Raw genomic sequence first — 21,763 nt, forward strand, 5'->3', positions numbered from 1 at the left:
TGCCAATCCCAGACATACACATATACATACACATACATACATACATACTGTACGTACATACATACATACATACACACACTTGAGCTTTATATATTAGATGAGATTAAAGAGGTTGACCTCTACTTTTATATTGATGACCTATTTTTAGTATATGTTATCAAAATTAAAATGGCGGGGATCCTATACCTGAAACCCTCAGCAATCAAATGATACCACCTTTGGCAGCAGCTGCATGTAACCATTATCCTGAGTGGTACACTACAACTGTAGATCAATTAATAGGAGCTGATTTACAATACTTGGAAAAGGCCATTAAACTGTGAACAGACCTGTGGTGCTACAATGTTTGCATCTGACCCGCAGCGATAACAGCTGATTGTTTGGGTGACCAGGTGCTGAACCACCACTATCTAACCTTGATAACCAATCCCAAGGATAGATAATTCCTATAAAAGTAATTAACAAATCCTTAAGATTAATCTTTTCCGTAGAAAGTGCAAATTCCTTTTGTTTTGCTACAGTTGCATCCATTTACATGCATATTGTAGATTAACAGGACTTTTAAGTGTGCAATGTGTGGGGAAGGAAAACTGCCGAGTACAGTAAATGTTTAAACATTCAGACCACAATGATACATCAGCTGTAAAATGAGTAGCAGAAGCTGAAAATCATTAACCATCTCTGTTTTTCTTCTTTATGTAATGTGTGAACTATTTAGCAAAATGAACTAATTAGTTGACTATTAAACTTGTGCTAAAGAAAAACATAATGTTAGACACAATTTGCTTCTTTCTATGTTTATTTCACATAATAGAAACAGTTTATTAAATCCAATAGAGTGAATGCACCGCAAATTTAGTTACATGCATGTTCACGTAGAGTACTTGGCTGCCTTTGACAAAACTTTATCTTACAGTGCAGTTTGGGTGTACTTTTTTCTAAATAATGTCAAATATAGAAGAAAAGTATCATATAAAGCAGTTCCACAAATCAGGGGTTTAAAGGGAACCAGAAGGCGGCTGTAGATCCATGTGGACCCTGTGACCTGGGGGGCTGTTATTTTTCTTTCCAACTTGAGAATAATCTTTTCTACTTCCGCATTCAAAAAGTTCATGGGCTCCATATTTATGATCCATGTGATCTGAGGTCTTAACTGAACTTCTGAGTCTTTCTCTACTTGAACATTACCTTTTTTCATAGTCCATGTTAAAATGACCATGCATTTTCTTAAAACGTGCCTTTTGAACCAATTTAAAAATAAAATAAAGGACAAAAAGTTGTCAAACTACAACTACAAGTTTCATGATTCTCCATTACCCCTCCACAGCCTTTTGTTTACTCTGATCACTTTATATGGCACTGAAAGAAGTTTATGTGACTTCTAAGAACAATCTAAATAGAGAAGTCCACAGGCATTGTCTGTCAATTTGTAAAGAGGAAGGAGGGCTTCAGAATGAGGAATGGTAGCAGGTTCATTCACAAGAAGGGCAAAAGGTACATTTTATGAATCTGTTTATACCTGGACAGCAAGAAAATCTGTAAAAAAACAGATCTTGTATTTGAATTTATGGAAAATGAAGGCACACACACAAGCAATATAGCATATGATATGAAGACATGTAAAATGATCTTTAGCTAGCAAATTTCAATTGGAAATAATGTGTGATAACATTCACCAACCATCATGCAAATGCAAAATGAAAGCACCATAGATAATGTCAGACAATTGTTTCAAATTAAAAAAACACAATTCCCTTGATCTTGAACTCCACAGATAATATGCATAATATACAAGTGGACTTTGAGAGTTTGTCACCCCAAACTTATACTTCAAACTAAACACAGTTTTATAGGAGACTAGCTGAAGATCCCGGCGTTGCCTGGGCGTAGTAACCAACTGTGGTTAGTTATAGCAAATTATAATGATTATATTGCACATAAAAAATGTGCATCTAATCCTATCCTGTGTGATACTGACTGCTGAGCCGTGTATCTAATCCTATTCTGTGTGATACTGTCTGCTGAGCCGTGCATCTAATACTATTCTGTGTGATACTGTGTGCTGAGCCGTGCATCTAATACTATTCTGTGTGATACTGTGTGCTGAGCCGTGTATCTAATCCTATTCTGTGTGATACTGACTGCTGAGCCGTGTATCTATTCCTATCATGTGTGATATTGACTGCTGAGCTGTGTATCTAATCCTATCCTGTGTGATACTGACTGCTGAGCTGTGTATCTAATCCTATCCTGTGTGATACTGACTGCTGAGCCTTGTATCTAATCCTATCCTGTGTGATACTGCCTGCTGAGCCATGTGTCTAATCGTCTCCTGTGTGATACTGCCTGCTGAGCCATGTGTCTAAAGCTGGAGTCACACATAGCAACTTACCAGCGATCCCGACAATGATATCAACGTGTCAGGATCGCTGGTAAGTCGCTATGTGATCGCTGGTGAGCTGTCAAACAGACAGCTTCACAAGCGATTAGCACAGCGATGCCGAGCACGCGGCATCGCTGTGTTCTTTAGAGCTGATGCCATGGATCCATGTAAAAAATAGAATTAAAATAAAAAATATTGTTATTCTTACCTTCCGACGTCCCGCGCAGCATTCCCGCCTCTCTCCATGCTCAGGTCCCAGTAATCCTTTGCGAGGATTACCGTGATGACGTCCATTCTCACGGGATCGTGAAGTCTCGCGGTCATTCTTGCAAAGGTTTACTGGGACCGGAGCGTGGAGAGAGGCGGGAAGATTGCGCGGGACGCCGGAAGGTGAGAATAATAACAATATTTTTAATTTTTTTAAAATTATTTTACAGCTGATCGCTGGTCTCCCGCCTGTCACACGCAGTGATGCGTGCTGGCCAGCGGGAGATCAGCGACGAAAAAAATGTCCAGAGGTTTCTTGCAGCGATCAGCGATACCGGCAGGGGGGCCGGTTGCTGATCGCTGTCACACACAGCGATCTCGCTGGTGAGATCGCTGTTGTGTCACAAAAGTTGTGACTCAGCAGCGATCTCGCTAGCGAGATTGCTATGTGTGACTGGGCCTTAATCCTCTCCTGTGTGATACTGACTGCTGAGCCGTGTATCTAATCCTATCCTGTGTGATACTGGGCTCCCCCTGCAGTCTGTGTCAGAGGGTGGTCTGTGTTGGCACGGTAATAAATTGTGTTATTTCCAGCTTTACATAAGAACAATAACACCATAGAAATGATAAGAATAATAGGCCTCTGTTACCACAACTGTCTACAAAGAAAACTGTTGCTGATAGCAACCAATCACAGCTCATTTTTTATCTTTTAAACAGCTCTGGGACAGCGTGGCGAGTTTTGAGTGGCGACTTTTGTGTTTCGACTTTTATGTGGCGAGGTTGGTGTATGTGTGGTGAAATGTGTGCTGAGGGTGGTATATGTGTTGAAGCACATGGTAGTGTGTGGCGCATTTTGTGCGTGTGTTCATATCCCCGTGTGTGGTGAGTATCCCATGTCAGGGCCCCACCTTAGCAATTGTACGGTATATACTCTTTGGCGCCATCGCTCTCATTCTTTAAGTCCCCTTTGTTCACATCTGGCAGCTGCCAATTTGCCTCCAACACTTTTCCTTTCACTTTTTCCCCATTATGTAGATAGGGGCAAAATTGTTTGGTGAATTGGAATGCGCGGGGTTAAAAATTTGCCTCACAACATAACCTATGACGCTCTCGGGGTCCAGACGTGTGACTGTGCCAAATTTTGTTGCTGTAGCTGCGACGGTGCGGATGCCAATCCCGGACATACATACACACCCACATTGAGTTTTATATATTAAATGGGGACAACAATGCAAATTGTGTTTTTTTTTATTTTTAAGTGTGTTCTTTCACTACCACAAAAAGGAACATTATAGTAATTTATAAATATGGGTTCTCAGTGCCCCCTTGACCATGGCTATGTCTCAGGGCACTGTTTATTTAGAGAATGCCCACACCTCTGTTGAATGACAGCCCTGGCTTGCCCACAACCAGTTTTATCTGAAGATAATCCTCCATTATGTGTGTATTGTTCCCTCTGTATGAGCAGGAAGACACATCACTCTCTCCTTGCTGCTGACATCGCTTGGCTCCAGTGCTATCACTTCATTACAGACATGAGCTCACAAATCACTCTCTCCTCTCAGCTGATAAAGCTCACTGTACTTAGTGATTTTTATTGAAGATCCATTTGCTACAAGCCAATGGGATTACTTTGAAGTGTACATTTTAGGCAACCGACTCCCTTTAATGTGTGGCACGTTTTTATGTAGTTTACAGCCTCTTATTTTAGTACTGAACGTTAATACATAATGTGGGTCTTCACTGAATAATCAAACCAGTGACAAGTTAAAGTTCACTTCTTCTGTTAACACAGATGCAGACTTTCCAGACTTTTTTGCAGACTGTATGGATATTGATGGCATTACACTATCATATTTTCGCTTGTTAAAGGTCCTTCAGGTTTCACTTTGTTTGATGTATTTATCCAGATTAAGGTAAAACATTTGAGCCTGTGAGAGTCCATCATAAATCATGTCAGAGAAGTAAAGCAATTTTGTATACTTGTATCAGATGTTAAATGCATATAAAAAAATCAGTCACTTTTGTAGGAAACTAAAGGGAATCTAACAGGTCCCCCATGCTCTCCATCCCACCAGCATTTTTGTATTTGTTGTAAAATTCCCTGCCTGATCAGCCTTTTATATTATCACAAATACATGTTTTAAAACAAGTTTTATAAAGTTTGCATTTCCTACGCTAATTAGGCTTTTGACTAGTCGATGGGGCCTTGTTTTCCACAAACCAGTCGGCCCTCACTGCATGTTATCACATGATTTGCAAGAGTCAGCGTCATCGCCATTTGCCTGCAAATCCTGGGACATGCGCACGTCACTGCGCCTCTGAAGCCGGCTGTACGCTTCCCAGTTTCAGAGGTGCTCTGCTATGCCTAAAAGAAAGTAATATGTCTTCTTCACTTAAAGACACGTGCAGTGAGCCTCTGAAGCAGGGAAGTGTACACTCGGCTTCAGAGGCACAGTGACATGGGAGAGTAAAGCCTCGCACATGCCCGAGATTTGCAGAGAGCTGGCGATGACACCGGTTCCTGCAAATCATGTTATCATGCCCACATGGCTGTAATAACATGCTCTGAGGGCTGACTAGACTGGGGAAAACAACGCCCCATCAACTATTCATAAGCCTAGTTGGCATAGGAAAAGCAAACTTTATGGGTAAGTTCACACTGGGCGTTTTTATTGCTTTTTTCTGCAGCAAAACCTGATTTCTTGGCAGGAAAGAAGCTGCGGCAAAAATGCAGGTTTTGGTGCATTTTTTGTTGTGGTTTTGGTGCGTTTTTGGGCTAATTTGTGTCTCTTTGTGCATAGTACCCCCACGAGTCTTCTGCAGGAAAAAATGCTGCAAATAATGATACCTGCATTTTTGCTGCATTTTTTTCAGCACCCATTTAAGCCAATGGGTGAAAAACGCTGAAAGAAGTGACATGCTCTATGTCCAAAAAAAGCAGCAAAGCACAAAATCCTGATGACACAAAAAGTCAATGTGTGTGCATGAGATTTCGGAAATCTCATAGGCTTTGCGGGTACTGTATAAAGCAGCTGGAAATTAGCATAAAAACGCCCAGTATGAACATACCCTATAAAAGCTTTTTTTTAACATGTATTTATGTGATAATAAATATGAAAGGCTGGTCAGGCAGGGAAATTTAACAACAAATACACAAGCGCTGGTGGGTTGGAGGGCATAGGGGACCTGACAGGTTACTCTTAAATATAACCAGATGTAATTATTTATAATTACTCTGTAGAGCAAGCAGATATTGCCTTAACTACCAAATACAAAACTGGACTTTTTTCTCTTTTGCTGGAAACAAACACTGCTTTAGTGCTATGTTCATAGCTGCATATACCGAGACTGTTCTTTTCCATTTCCTCATGTATCGTTCCGTTACACATTCTTCCATTATAAAATGAGAGGATCTTTTGTAATACAATTTTCATTTTTTTCATACTGTCGATTTTAAGTTATAGCTACACCTTGTTTTTTGTGTCACCATTAATAGAGAGCATAGATGCAGCATTCATAATGTCTTGTTGGTCATCATCCTTCTTTATGCATCTCCTAATAAATATGTAAATGGCAATCCCAGGTACAACTAAACTTGGAACTCCAGCAAGAATTACTATTATTGCATACACCCAGCCAGGATAAGGTTGTTCTTTTGACTTTGGAAATTCATCCTGTAAATTAAGGACATAAAAAATATGTATTTTTATCTTACTTCATTGCCTTATTGTATAGTTGCTAATTAAATGTATTTAAATATTTTTGAAACCTCATTAAATGGGTATTCTCAAGTCATCTCTTGAGCAACTCAGAACACTGCTATCACTGTATTTGCAACTCCATGATTAGACCTATTCGGGTTGAAACATGTTGGTTTCTATGCCTTTTTTACAATCATGAGTGTATCTAAACTGCCTGACCTTCTTGTTATCTGTTTTTAACATGAAGAAATAAACGGATGTTTTAAGAAATCTTGGATTTGCTTGGATCATTCATCCAAAAAGGCGCTGGATGTTAATGATTTTATTGAGACAAAAGGACATTTGAACAAACATAAAGCTTGGGACAGTGAGAGGTATGATTGGGAGAACTGCCATGGGGGTAGCAAATGATGGTGCTGGTGATTTTGCAAGATTTATAACAGCAGCTTGTCAGGAGTTAAGAGGGATGGGGAAGAAGATGAGCCACTAACTGCTGTATAAAAACCTGCATTGAGAATACCTCTTTAATGAATAAAAACTTTACAACATAGCTAACTTGCCCCCTCAAAACAGCAATCTTGTCTCTATATTCAATGTAAAAAAATACACTTCTCCATAAACCTAATAAATAAACAGAATAGATAAAGTATAATTGGCAAAAGTATTAGTGGATGATTTTTCCATTTAGCATTGATGTATGGACAGGCACTTCATGACAGGTTCCTACTGTCCCATAGGCATTCCATGTGCCTCTATGATAAGCCTCTTTGATTGAAAAATTAAAGGGTAAGAGCACTTTTTTGACAAACTTTTTAGAATAATGTGTTCTGCATGAGTAAATGAGGAATTATACAATATCTGGCCATTAAATAACTTGCATCCAGCATTTTCCCCACTTATCTGCAGTAAATAGCTCTTAAAGGATTTGTCTGGCTCTTTAATACCCCTGTCAATCAGCTGTTCTCCATGCCAGCAGTGGATGATATGCTGGCATGGCTGTATTGTGGCTGTTAGTGGGATTCTGCAGATCCACGCCTATTCATTTGAATAGTGGCCAATGTACATTATCCGACAACAGCCACTATACAGTTGACAGAACTGTGGAGCTCCGTAAATGATCACATCTGGCTGTTACCAACACCAGGAACTGCTGATTGGTGGGGGTACCAGATGTCGTACCCCCATCGATCTAGTATTGATGACCTATGTTAAAATACAGGACAACCCTTTTAATTTGCATTCCACTATGAGACCAGCTGCTATGATCTTTGCTATGCATAGATAAACTCACAGAGAGGGATTCTTGCGCTTACTTTTTTTAGCGTACAGAGACACGCAACTGCATAATAAAGTACATTATGTAACAATAATGACCAGTCTATATACAGTGAAGGAAATATTTATTTGATTCTTTGCTGTTTTTGTAAGTTTGCTCACTGGCAAAGACATGAACAGTCTATAATTTCTAGAAAATCTAGAAAATCACATTGTATAATTTATATCAATTTATTTGCATTTTGCAGTGAGAAGTAAGTATTTGATCCCCTACCAACCACTAAGAGTTCTGACTTATACAGACCAGTTAGACGCTCCTAATCAACTTGTCACCTGCATTAAAGACAGCTGTCTTACATAGTCACCTTCATGAAATACTCCTGTCCACAGTCTCAGTTAATCAGTCTCTAACCTCTACAACATGGGCAAGACCAAAGAACTTTCTAAGGATGTGAGGAACAAGATCTTAGACCTACACAAAGCTGGAATGGGCTACAAAACCATACGTAAGACGCTGCGTGAGAAGGAGACAACTGTTGGTGCAATATTAAGCAAATGGAATAAATACAAAATGAATGTCAATCGACATCGATCTGGGGCACCATGCAAAATCTCACCTCGAGGGGTATCCTTGATCATGAGGGAGGTGAGAGATCAGCCTAAAACTACATGGGGGAACGTGTTAATGATCTCAAAGCAGCTGGGACCACAGTCACCAAGAAAACCATTGGTAACACATTATTCTGTAAAGGTTTAAAATTTTGCAGTGCCCTCAAGGTCCCCCTGCTCAAGAAGGCACATGTGCAGGCCCATCTGAAGTTTGTCAATAAACACCTGGATGATTCTGTGAGTGATTGGGAGAAGGTGCTGTGGTCAGATGAGACAAAAATTGAGCTCTTTGGCATTAACTCAACTCGCCATGTTTGGAGAAAGAGAAATGCTGCCTATGAACCAAAGAACACCGTCCCCACTGTCAAGCATGGAAACATTATGTTTTGGGGGTGTTTCTCTGCTAAGGGTACAGGACTACTTCACCCCATCAATGGGAGACTGGATGGAGCCTGAGTGACAACCTCCTTCCCTCCGCCAGGACATTAAAAATGGGTCATGGCTGGGTTTTCCAGCAAGACAATGACTCAAAACATACAGCCAAGGCAACAAAGGAGTAGCTCAAAAAGAAGCTGTCACTATCCATTTTTGGGTTTTTGGCAGCTCTGGTTCCACTACGCTTTAAATGTAGAATTTTTTCCTTTCAGGACCAGTGGGGGTTAATATTAGTTTCCCCCACTGGCAATCTGTTGCTACTGCAGTGATGCTGGGTCAGCTGATGTGGGTGGTGACCACTCCCACCATTCTTTAAATGGTCACCTGATGTATAAGCTGACTGTTGGTAATAGAGTTTCTCTATGGAAACCAACCTAGCAGTGGCATCTTTCTGGTGTCTGCTGTTTCTGGAGTTTGGAGTCCGGTTTCTGTGTCCTCTGCAGTCTGGAGCTTGGCAGTGGAGTCTGGAAGCTGTGAGGTGTTTTTTCCTCCTCCCTTTCATGTTTGTCACTGTCCCCTGTGCGGTACTATCTGCAATGGTGTGGCTAGCGCCCCTTACCAGCCATGACAGAAGCACATTAAGGTCATGACCGTATTGGGGGGTTGGCTTATACACAAGTTTATACAGTAGATCAGCATAGCCATATGGCCATAGGCAGTGTTTTATTGCTATTGCAGCATTTGTATATCGCTGCACAATTAAAACAAAAGTCCTTTTCAGGACCATATTAACAGGGTCATCATGCGGCTCTCACTCAATTTTTAGAGGGTAAACAGGCGGGCCTTGCTCATAATTTTTAAAGGGTAAACAGGTGGGTCTCCCTCATAATTTTTAATTTAAGGTGATCAGGTAGTTAGGTAGGCGTCACTTTCAAAATTTCTTTAGGGTGTGTGTGATACCCTATTTCATAATGTTTACAGGACATGTATGCAGCCTACCTTTAAAAGTGTGTGTGTGTATATATAATATATATATATATATATATATATATATATATATATATATATATATATATATATACACACACACATATACATACACTAGCTGAAGAGCCTGGCGCTGCCCGGGCATAGTAACTAACTGTGGTTAGTTATAAAAAATTATAATTATCCTCCATCCCATAGTCCCGTGCCCATATACCCATAATACATATCCTCCATCCCATAGTCCCGTGCCCATATACCCATCATACATATCCTCCATCTCATGGTCCCATGCCCATATACCCATCATACATCCTCCATCCCATAGTCCCATGCCCATATACCCATCACACATCCTCCATCCCATAGTCCCATGCCCATATACCCCTTATACATATTCGCCATCCCATAGTCGAGTGCCCATATACCCATAATACATATCCTCCATCCCATAGTCCCATGCCCATATACCCATCATACATATCCACCATCCCATAGGCCCGTGCCCATATACCCATAATACATATCCTCCATCCCATAGTCGAGTGCCCATATACCCATAATACATATTCTCCGTCCCATAGGCCCGTGCCCATATACCCATCATACATATCCTCCATCCCATAGTCGAGTGCCCATATACCCATCACACATCCTCCATCCCATAGTCCCGTGCCCATATACCCATCATAAATATCCGCCATCCCATAGTCCCGTGCCCATATACCCATCATACATATCCTCCATCCCATAGTCCAGTGCCCATATACCCATCATACTTATCCTCCATCCCATAGTCCCGTGCCCATATACCCATCATACATATCCGCCATCCCATAGTCCTGTGCCCATATACCAGTCACACACATCCTCCATCCCATAGTCCAGTGCCCATATACCCATCACAAATCCTCCATCCAATAATCAACCATTATGACGTCATAATGAGCATCAGGGCTTGCAACCTATGATGAATCAGCGTTGCCATGGCAACCATTATGACATCATAATGAGGGACGGGGCTTGATACACACATATCATAATGTTTACAGGACGTGTATGCAGCCTACCTTTAACAGTGTGTGTGTGTGTGTATATATATATATATATATATATATATATATATATATATATATATATATATACACACACTAGCTGAAGAGAGCCTGGCGCTGCCTGGGCATAGTAACTAACTGTGGTTAGTTATAACAAATTATAATTATCCTCCATCCCATAGTCCCATGCCCATATACCCATAATACATATCCTCCATCCCATAGTCCTGTGCCCATATACCCATCATACATATCCTCCATCCCATAGTCCCGTGCCCATATACCCATCATACATATCGTCCATCCCATAGTCCCGTGCCCATATACCCATCACACATCCTCCATCCCATAGTCTCATGCCCATATACCCATCACACATCCTCCATCCCATAGTCCCATGCCCATATACCCATCATACATATTCGCCATCCCATAGTTGAGTGCCCATATACCCATCATACATATCCTCCATCCCATAGTCGAGTGCCCATATACCCATCATACATATCCTCCATCCCATAGTAGAGTGCCCATATACCCATCACACATCCTCCATCCCATAGTCAACCATTATGACATCATAATGAGCGGTGGGGCTTGCCACCTATGATGAATCAGCGTCACCATGGCAACCATTATGACATCGTAATGAGGGGCGGGGCTTGATACACACACACTTTTACTCCATTATGTAGATAGGGGCAAAATTGTTTGGTGAATTGGAACGCGCGGGGTTAAAATTTCACCTCACAACATAGCCTATGACGCTCTCGGGGTCCAGACGTGTGACTGTGCCAAATTTTGTGGCTGTAGCTGCGACGGTGCGGATGCCAATCCCGAACATACACACACATACATACATACATACATACACACACACACATTGAGCTTTATATATATATATATATATATATATATATATATCCAACAATGTAGACCAGCTCACTCCTGTGAACCACCTTGTGCCCGGATCTGGATGTAGGAGTCCATCCATACAAATGTGAACAACGACAAAGCAAAGTCCAGCAATAACGTGAGCAATCCAGGATGCTGTTAAAAAAAAATTTCTTTCTTTTTATTCATAAATCCATTAAAATGCAATGGTCCAAACAGTTCAAAACAGCAATAACGCAGGAAAGTCGTGCAGATAGGACTACGCGTTTAAGCGGTAGAACCCGCCTTCTTCACGGTCCAGAATCACTTCTGGACCGTGAAGAAGGCGGGTTCTACCTCTACATAGGCGGGTTCTACACAGACAATCGCAGCATGCTGCGATTGGCACGGACCGTAGAATACAGACGAGAAATATACAGCTGATGGGAGCTGCCCCATAGAGAATCATTTGTCCGTGTGTAATGCATGCTTTTTAGAGTTGAGCGAAACGGGTCGAAAAAATTCAAAAGTCGCCGACTTTTGGCAAAGTCGGGTTTCATGACACGAAACCCGACCCTAGGATGAGGTCGGCCACGAGGTCGGCGACTTACGCGCCAAAGTCGCGTTTCAAAAGTTTGTTTTGCGCTCTTTTTCAGCCAATCAGGATCCACGGACACTGTGGGCAACGTGATGACATAGGCACGGGTCACCACCATCTTTCAGAAGGGCATGCAAGTGATTGGCTTGCTTTGGTGGGCGTCACAGGGGGTATAAAAGGGCGTGCACGCCGACCGCCATCTTACTTCTGCCGATCTTAGTATAGGGAGAGGTTGCTGCTGATTCTGTAGGGAGAGAGTTAGGCAGGGAAGAAGACAAAAAAACTGCTTCTGCTGCTAGCGATTTGGCCTGCACAACACACAAGTCACTGTGTGTGCAGTGCAAGGGGAGGCTATATTGTGGTGTATCAGTGGTGTTGGTTGTTGGGCTGCCTTCTAAGGCTTCCTGACACGCTGGCATTGCTGTTTACCCACTGCTCCGCAAACTGCTTTTTTAAAAGCAATCCAATCTCCCTTATCCTCTCGTCACTTTGGTCACAGGCAGCTGTGCCATCGAGCGTGTCACATAGCGCTCAGATATCAGTGGGCCGCACACAATCCACAAGTGTCCAGTGTCCAAAAGTGTACGCAGAGATTCAAAATCTCCATTATCCTCTCGTCACTTTGGTCACAGGCAGCTGTGCCATCGAGCATGTCACATAGCGCTCAGATATCAGTGGGCCGCACACAATCCACAAGTGTCCAGTGTCCAAAAGTGTACGCAGAGATTCAAAATCTCCATTATCCTCTCGTCACTTTGGTCACAGGCAGCTGTGCCATCGAGCGTGTCACATAGCGCTCAGATATCAGTGGGCCGCACACAATCCACAAGTGTCCAGTGTCCAAAAGTGTACGCAGAGATTAAAAATCTCCATTATCCTCTCGTCACTTTGGTCACAGGCAGCTGTGCCATCGAGCGTGTCACATAGTGCTCAGATATCAGTGGGCCGCACACAATCCACAAGTGTCCACTGTCCACAAGTGTACGCAGAGATTCAAAATCTCCATTATCCTCTCGTCACTTTGGTCACAGGCAGCTGTGCCATCGAGCGTGTCACATAGCGCTCAGATATCAGTGGGCCGCACACAATCCACAAGTGTCCAGTGTCCAAAAGTGTACGCAGAGATTCAAAATCTCCATTATCCTCTCGTCACTTTGGTCACAGGCAGCTGTGCCATCGAGCGTGTCACATAGCGCTCAAATATCAGTGGGCCGCACACAATCCACAAGTGTCCACTGTCCACAAGTGTGTGCAGAAATTCTAAAACTCCCCTGTCCTATAGACACCTTGTACCTTGTTTTACATTACTATATAGTTTGTTGGATTTTGTCTACATTTCTACCAAAAATGAGGAAGGCTGGTGGAAGAGGCCGTGGAATTGGGCGGGGGTTGGCAGCTGGTAATGATGGTGTTGGTGGTGGATCTGATGGTAGTGGCAAGAGCAAAATAGGACCAAATGCAGGAGGTGCTGACCCTGCGTCATCGTCTGTCTACATAAGGCCTCGAACGCTTAGTTTTCTAGGAGTTGGCAAACCGCTTTTAAAGGCAGAGCATCAGGAAAAAGTTTTGTCTTACACTGCTGACTCAGCCTCCAGCTCTATCGCCTCCTCTTCTTCAGTTGTAAAAAGTAAAAGCACTGAGTCGTCATTGGAGGCTCATGTTCATGAACCACACCTTTCCTTGTGTCCTTCACCCCAACCAAGATTGAAGGATGACGCAGGCCATACTACTGATTACTCCATGGAGCTGTTTTCACATACCATGCCTGGATTATCAAGTGAAATGGTGAATTACCCAGGCCAAGATGAATCTGACATGGAGTGCACTGATGCACAGCCGCTGATGGATGATTCTGCTGGTACATTCACTCAGAGCACTACATTGTCCTCGCAGTGTACAGAGCCAGATTTTGACCCTGATGAGACTCAGGTGCCCCTTCCCGCACACTATACCACCATACACGGTGACACAGAGAAAGGTGCACATGACATAGAAGAGGAGGTGATGGATGACCCAGTTGTTGACCCAGATTGGCATCCATTGGGGGAAGAGGGTGCTGCTTCCAATAGCTCAGATGAGGAGCATCCACAGCAGACATCGACATCGCAACAGCTGTTATCTGGCAGGCCCGGAGCACTCCAAAGACAGGTTCCAAACATCAAAAGAGTTGCTGGACAGCTTGTCCAGAGGGTCAAAAGATCACAGCGTGCTAGGCCGCAAAATGTCTGCCAAAGTAGGAAGAGTGCAGTGTGGCAGTTTTTTGAACAAAATCCTCATGATCAGGCCAAGGTTATCTGTAAGAAGTGCGCAAAGACCTTTAGCCGAGGGAAAAATCTGAAAAATTTGAATACCAGTTGCATGCTTAGACATTTAACCAGCATGCACTTGCAAGCGTGGACACAACACCAAACCTCAAGTGCCACATGTGCAACTGATCACAACGAAGGTAGTCAGCAACGCTACATTGTTTCCCCCACTGTAAGCACATCGGTTAGCACAGCAGCAAATGTTGAGGTGTCGTTGCAAGGCCACAGCAGTCAGGGAATCCCACTGTTATATCAACGAAAGACTGATTCTAGGCCATCAGAAAGAACACCAACTCCATCACCATCATCAACCCTCTCTCAGTCCGCCCTGTCCACCGCTACTTCCACCATATGCAGCTCTCAAGTCCAGCTCACCCTCCCAGACACTGAGTAGGTCAAGAAAGTACTCAGTCTCTCATCCGCGTACACTGGGTTTGAACGCCCACATTGCCAAACTAATCTCGTTTGAGATGATGCCCTTTCGGTTGGTGGAAAGCACAGCTTTCCGCGAACTCATGGCCTATGCAGTACCACGCTATGACCTACCCAGTCGCCACTTCTTCTCTCGCAAAGCCATCCCAGCCCTCCACCATCATGTGAAAGACCGCATTGTCCATGCACTCAAGCAGTCAGTGAGCGGAAAGGTGCACCTCACAACTGATGCATGGTCCAGTCGGCATGGCCAGGGCCGTTACGTGTCCATCACTGCGCACTGGGTTAATGTGGTGGATGCAGGGTCCACAGGGGACAGCGGTGGTGGGACAGTGCTGCCTAGCCCACGGTCTAAGAAACAGTTGGCTGTAGGCGTTCGACCCTCCTCCTCCAGAAGCGACAGCTCGTCCACAGAGCGCAGACGTACGAGCACTCCATCTGCAGCTGCCACTGTTGCACACGATGTGTCCCCCTATCGAGCAGCTAGTGGAAAGCGTCAGCAGGCTGTGTTGCAGATGATGTGTTTGGGCGACAGACACACCGCCGAGGTGCTGGCCGAGTACTTGAAGCGACAAACTGAGTCATGGCTGGGCAGTGTACATCTTGAGGCAGGCAAGGTAGTTAGTGATAACGGCCGTAATTTTGTGGCAGGCATAGCCCTTTCAAAACTCAGCCACATACCTTGCTTGGCTCACACCTTGAACCTGGTGGTGCAGTGCTTCCTCAAAAATTATCCGGAGTTAACAGCCCTGCTCCAGAAGGTGCGAAGACTGCGCGCGCACATCCGCCGGTCGCCTGTACACTCCGTTCGTATGCAGAAGCTGCAGCGATTGCTCCACCTTCCCAACCACCGCCTCATTATCGACATTGCAACAAGGTGGAACTCCACCCTGCACATGGTGGAGCGGCTGTGCGAGCAGAGGCAGGCCATAATGCATTTGTGGGAGGATACACGGCCAGGCACTTTGAGAGCAGACATGGAGTTGACAGGCGTGCAGTGGTCGAAGCTGAAAGACCTTTGTAAAGTCCTTCAGTGTTTTGAGGAATGCACACGGCTGGTAAGCGCAGACGACGCCATCCTAAGCATGAGCATCCCACTTATGCGTCTGCTCATGCAAACTTTGACGCACCTTAAGGAGCAGGCGTCTGCAGCCAATGTTGATGAGGAGGAAGAGGAGGAGGGAATCCTTGATGACATTCAGCCATTGTCTGCTCAGGGACCTCTCCTGGACGAGGTGGAGGAAGAAGAGGAGGAGGAGGAGGAGGATGATGGGGATGATTACTTAGGGGAGGAGGATGCATCTCGTGGGGCAAGTGAAAATGTTGGCGTGGCAAGGTCTGGTACAGGGTTTGTGCGTGACTGGAGGGATGTGGATTTGCCAGAAAGTGCTCCTCCACCCAGCACTCGCAGTGCATCATTGACACCGGGAACATTGGCCCACATGTCAGATTATGCCTTGCGGATCCTAAAAAGGGACCCCCGCATTGCCAAAATGATGAACGATGACGACTACTGGTTGGCCAGCATCCTGGATCCACGCTATAAAGGCAAATTACAAAACATCATGCCACAGGAGAACCTTGACCTAATATTGGCTAATAAACAAGCAACTCTGGTAAATCGGTTGCTTGAGGCATTCCCAGCACACAGCAGCGGTGATGGTTCTCACACGAGCCGTACGGGCCGGGGGCAGCTTGGCAGAGGTGTTCGTGGTGCACACAGCAGAAGTGGCGTTGGAGACAGGGGTTTCATGACAATGTTGTGGACTGATTTTTGAAATACCGCTCACACAACTGGTAATACTGCATCGATGGAAAGTGACAGGAGACAGCAGTTGTCAACTATGGTTACAAACTACTTTTCCTCCCATATCGATGTTCTCCCACACAGGTCATTCCCCTTTGACTATTGGGCCGCTAAACTGGACACCTGGCCTGAATTGGCACAATATGCCTTACAGGAGCTCGCTTGCCCAGCTGCAAGTGTGCTATCGGAAAGAGTCTTCAGTGCAGCTGGATCAATCCTGACAGAAAAAAGGACCCGTCTGTCAACCCAAAATGTGGATGATCTAACCTTCATGAAAATGAACCACGCATGGGTTTCCAAGGATTTTGTCCCACCTTCCCCTGATGACACATAGGGTGACAGAAAAATGGCTTGCTTTGGTCCACCTCTTCCTGGTATTTCACCTATTTCGCCTTTTGCATCAGTTGAATGTCCAACATCAACATATGCCACTTTCTAAAACTCCCTAACTGTGCTGCCTCCCCCCCCATGGCCGGGGTCACCACCTAGCGCACGACACCGTGCGAGTGCCGTTGCCCTGGACAGGTGGGTAGGCCGACTCTTGGGCGCGGGCACTGGCACAGGGTCCCTCATAGTGCAATCAAGTGTCTCTGACGGTGGTGGTGCACACCCGCCGTCAGACACACCGCTGTACTATGAGGGGCCCAGTGCCAGTACCGACGCCCACGAGTGGGCCCCCCTTGCTTGGCCAGGGCCCCAGCATTTGCAATCTTTACCTCTCCCTGCTCCTCCGCTGTGTAATCTGGGCCGTCAAATCCATACTGGGCCTAACACCGTCTGAGCCTGCCTCATGCTGTATAGACATATATTTTGAATGTGTACGCTATCCATACATGTTATCCAGGGATATGGTACCCTTTCTAACCTTTGTGCAATGACGTGCAATCCATACTGGGCCTAACACCGTCTGAGCCTGCCTCATGCTGTATAGACATATATTTTGAATGTGTACGCTATCCATACATGTTATCCGGGGATACGGTACCCTTTCTAACCTTTGTGCAATGACGTGCAATCCATACTGGGTCTAACACCGTCTGAGCCTGCCTCATGCTGTATAGACATATATTTTGAATGTGTACGCTATCCATACATGTTATCCAGGGATACGGTACCCTTTCTAACCTTTGTGCAATGACGTGCAATCCATACTGGGCCTAACACCGTCTGAGCCTGCCTCATGCTGTATAGACATATATTTTGAATGTGTACGCTATCCATACATGTTATCCGGGGATACGGTACCCCTTCTAACCTTTGTGCAATGACGTGCAATCCATACTGGGCCTAACACCGTCTGAGCCTGCCTCATGCTGTATAGACATATATTTTGAATGTGTACGCTATCAATACATGTTATCCGGGGATACGGTACCCTTTCTAACCTTTGTGCAATGACGTGCAATCCATACTGGGCCTAACACCGTCTGAGCCTGCCTCATGCTGTATAGACATATATTTTGAATGTGTACGCTATCCATACATGTTATCCGGGGATACGGTACCCTTTCTAACCTTTGTGCAATGACGTGCAATCCATACTGGGCCTAACACCGTCTGAGCCTGCCTCATGCTGCATAGACATATATTTTGAATGTGTACGCTATCCATACATGTTATCCAGGGATACGGTACCCTTTCTAACCTTTGTGCAATGACGTGCAATCCATACTGGGCCTAACACCGTCTGAGCCTGCCTCATGCTGTATAGACATATATTTTGAATGTGTACGCTATCCATACGTGTTATCCGGGGATACGGTACCCTTTCTAACTTTTGTGCAATGACGTGCAATCCATACTGGGCCTAACACCGTCTGAGCCTGCCTCATGCTGTATAGACATATATTTTGAATGTGTACGCTATCCATACGTGTTATCCGGGGATACGGTACCCCTTCTAACCTTTGTGCAATGACGTGCAATCCATACTGGGCCTAACACCGTCTGAGCCTGCCTCATGCTGTATAGACATATATTTTGAATGTGTACGCTATCCATACATGTTATCCGGGGATACGGTACCCCTTCTAACCTTTGTGCAATGACGTGCAATCCATACTGGGCCTAACACCGTCTGAGCCTGCCTCATGCTGTATAGACATATATTTTGAATGTGTACGCTATCCATACATGTTATCCGGGGATACGGTACCCCTTCTAACCTTTGTGCAATGACGTGCAATCCATACTGGGCCTAACACCGTCTGAGCCTGCCTCATGCTGTATAGACATATATTTTGAATGTGTACGCTATCCATACATGTTATCCGGGGATACGGTACCCCTTCTAACCTTTGTGCAATGACGTGCAATCCATACTGGGCCTAACACCGTCTGAGCCTGCCTCATGCTGTATAGACATATATTTTGAATGTGTACGCTATCCATACATGTTATAAGGGGATACGGTACCCTTTCTAACCTTTGTGCAATGACGTGCAATCCATACTGGGCCTAACACCGTCTGAGCCTGCCTCATGCTGTATAGACATATATTTTGAATGTGTACGCTATCCATACATGTTATCCAGGGATACGGTACCCTTTCTAACCTTTGTGCAATCACGTGCAATCCATACTGGGCCTAACACCGTCTGAGCCTGCCTCATGCTGTATAGACATATATTTTGAATGTGTACACTATCCATACATGTTATCCAGGGATACGGTACCCTTTCTAACCTTTGTGCAATGACGTGCAATCCATACTGGGTCTAACACCGTCTGAGCCTGCCTCATGCTGTATAGACATATATTTTGAATGTGTACGCTATCCATACATGTTATCCGGGGATACGGTACCCTTTCTAACCTTTGTGCAATGACGTGCAATCCATACTGGGCCTAACACCGTCTGAGCCTGCCTCATGCTGTATAGACATATATTTTGAATGTGTACGCTATCCATACATGTTATCCAGGGATACGGTACCCTTTCTAACCTTTGTGCAATCACGTGCAATCCATACTGGGCGTGAGAACGGCTGGCGAGCTGTTAAGCAAGCTACAGCACCTGTCCAGACAAGTACAGGGATTCCCTAGCGAGGAGACTTATTTGATTGTTTTCTATGTTGGGACAGCAATTTTTGGGGAGCACTATACTCTGGAGAATGATAGATGGGGCCCACCATACACTGGAACATTCCAAAGGTGGACATCAGACACTGGAGCAGCATTTACAGGGCCCATTATACACTAGAGCATTAGAAATGGGGCCCATTATGTTTGGAGCATTATTTGGGCCCATAAGACAGTGGAGCTTCATCCATGGGGACCAACATATACTGTAGCATTATGTGGAGCTCATCATATACTGTTTCAAACATTATATGGGACCAATGATTTTGTATGGAGAAATAGATGGGCCTCGTCATGAGATGTAAAAAGTGAGGTATTTTTCATTGTACTATACCGCTATTTCTCTGCCGTATCGGAGCATGATGAGTTGTGGTATGTGTTAAAGGGGCGCTCTTTCGCCCAGGGCACATGAAAACCTGCAGCCAGCCCTCCCCCCCCCCACAAATTTAGCCAAATAACCCCCATTTTTCAGTGCGTAACTTGTATTATGAAGTTAATTAAGGTTGACAAGCTTAAGTAAGAAGAATTGATGCTTTTGGCATTCAAATGGGCACTGTAGGTGTGTTTCCTGTCCTCCTCTCACTGCCGACTTTTATTCCCCATTGACTTACATTGGGTTTCGTGTTTCGGGACGACCCCGACTTTTCCCTATAATCGGACGATCTTGCTCGACCCGACTTTTGGAAAAGTCGGGTTTCACGAAACGAAACGCGACCCTAAAAAAGCAAAAGTCGCTCAACTCTAGTGCTTTTAACGCCTCTCACTCGTCCGTATTCCTCTCTAGTGTGACCCCGGCCTTGGGGTGTATTGCAGTCTTTCCTTCTAATTTTTGTTAGCTCTTTAACTTAGTGCATAGGATTTATGAGTTGAGGTGTCCGACTACCTATTAATTTTAACAAAATGTTTATGAGGCACTCCTTTATGTCTAATACAGGGGGTATCTGAGCCCCTTTTCCATCAAACTGTTGGCAGTTCTTGCATCATCCACATAGGCTTTGTGAGATTCAGAGTCCCTCCTTCATAAACTAAACAGGATGTTTCTGACCATGTCACACACACCACATGCTCAGATAAGGTAGTAAAATGTTAAAATTACATTTACCAGTGGATGTAGTATAATGTACCATAAAACGAATTGGGATCTAAAAATTAACTTTTATTAAACTAATCTAAAAGAGGCAATATACAAAAAGTGTAAAGTGTGCAACAATAATGGACACAACATCAAAAATTTGGGATCAAGTGTGATGGCCTCTGTACACTTGTCTATTTGTATATCCATGGGGATATTCATAACTACTACGTAGTAGCAACTGACTTGGCATCAACACTTCTCCAGCACTCAAGTGACTATAGGTTCAATCCTTGACCCACATCTGAGTCAATAAAGAGGCTCAGTAATTGGTTTATGTACCTTGGTTAAGGTGGCTACAGATATTGATAAGTCTAATTAGACGGATATATAGGCTACCCTTACATTTAACTCGGTAGCAAGTAGTTTGGTGAGGATCCCACTTGATACTAATTTTTGATGTTGCACCCATTATTGTTGCACACTTTGCAATTTTTGTATATTTTCTCTTTTAGATTGGTTTAATACAAGTTATGTTTAGACCCCAATATGCTATTTCTGTTACCTTATCCACTGGGCTTGGTGGATTCCCTATCATATACACATAGTATTATTTCCCCCTCTAAATTTCATCTACTGTAGTCTGGGGCGACGGGGAAATATGATGAGTGATGACACGGGTATTAAGGGGTGGAGGAGGCTTTTTTTTTATCTAGTCTTGTATATACTCTATATGTATACTCACTCTCTCTCTCTATATATACTATATATATACTATATATTCTATCTCTCTCTCTCTCTCTCTCTCTCAGATATATCTATCTATCTATCTAGTCTTGTATATACTTGTATATACAAGTCATTATACAGGAAAGGATGTTTCCTAACATGTTTTTTCATGTAAAACCATTTTATCTTCGGTTTTGTATTTTTATTGTCAGTCCCTAAAATTGGAGTAATACTCTGACAACATTGTTTCTAGTAGCAACCTGGGATTTA

At 44.0% G+C, this 21,763-nt stretch overlaps 1 protein-coding gene across 1 annotated transcript in view; it reads right to left on the reverse strand.

The window, feature by feature from the left end:
* Window positions 1-781: 781 nt before the first annotated feature.
* Window positions 782-21,763, reverse strand: part of SLC6A19 (solute carrier family 6 member 19) — a 338,662-nt gene continuing 317,680 nt past the window's right edge. The window contains exon 12 of the mRNA XM_073587681.1: window positions 782-6,270. Within this exon, the coding sequence (XP_073443782.1) occupies window positions 6,061-6,270 (210 nt within the window). The 3' untranslated portion in view covers window positions 782-6,060. The remainder of the gene's footprint in view (window positions 6,271-21,763) is intronic.

Source organism: Dendrobates tinctorius, unplaced genomic scaffold (genome assembly GCF_039654945.1).
Source record: "Dendrobates tinctorius isolate UK_male_01 unplaced genomic scaffold, ASM3965494v1 ptg000102l, whole genome shotgun sequence".
NCBI lineage: Eukaryota > Metazoa > Chordata > Amphibia > Anura > Dendrobatidae > Dendrobates > Dendrobates tinctorius.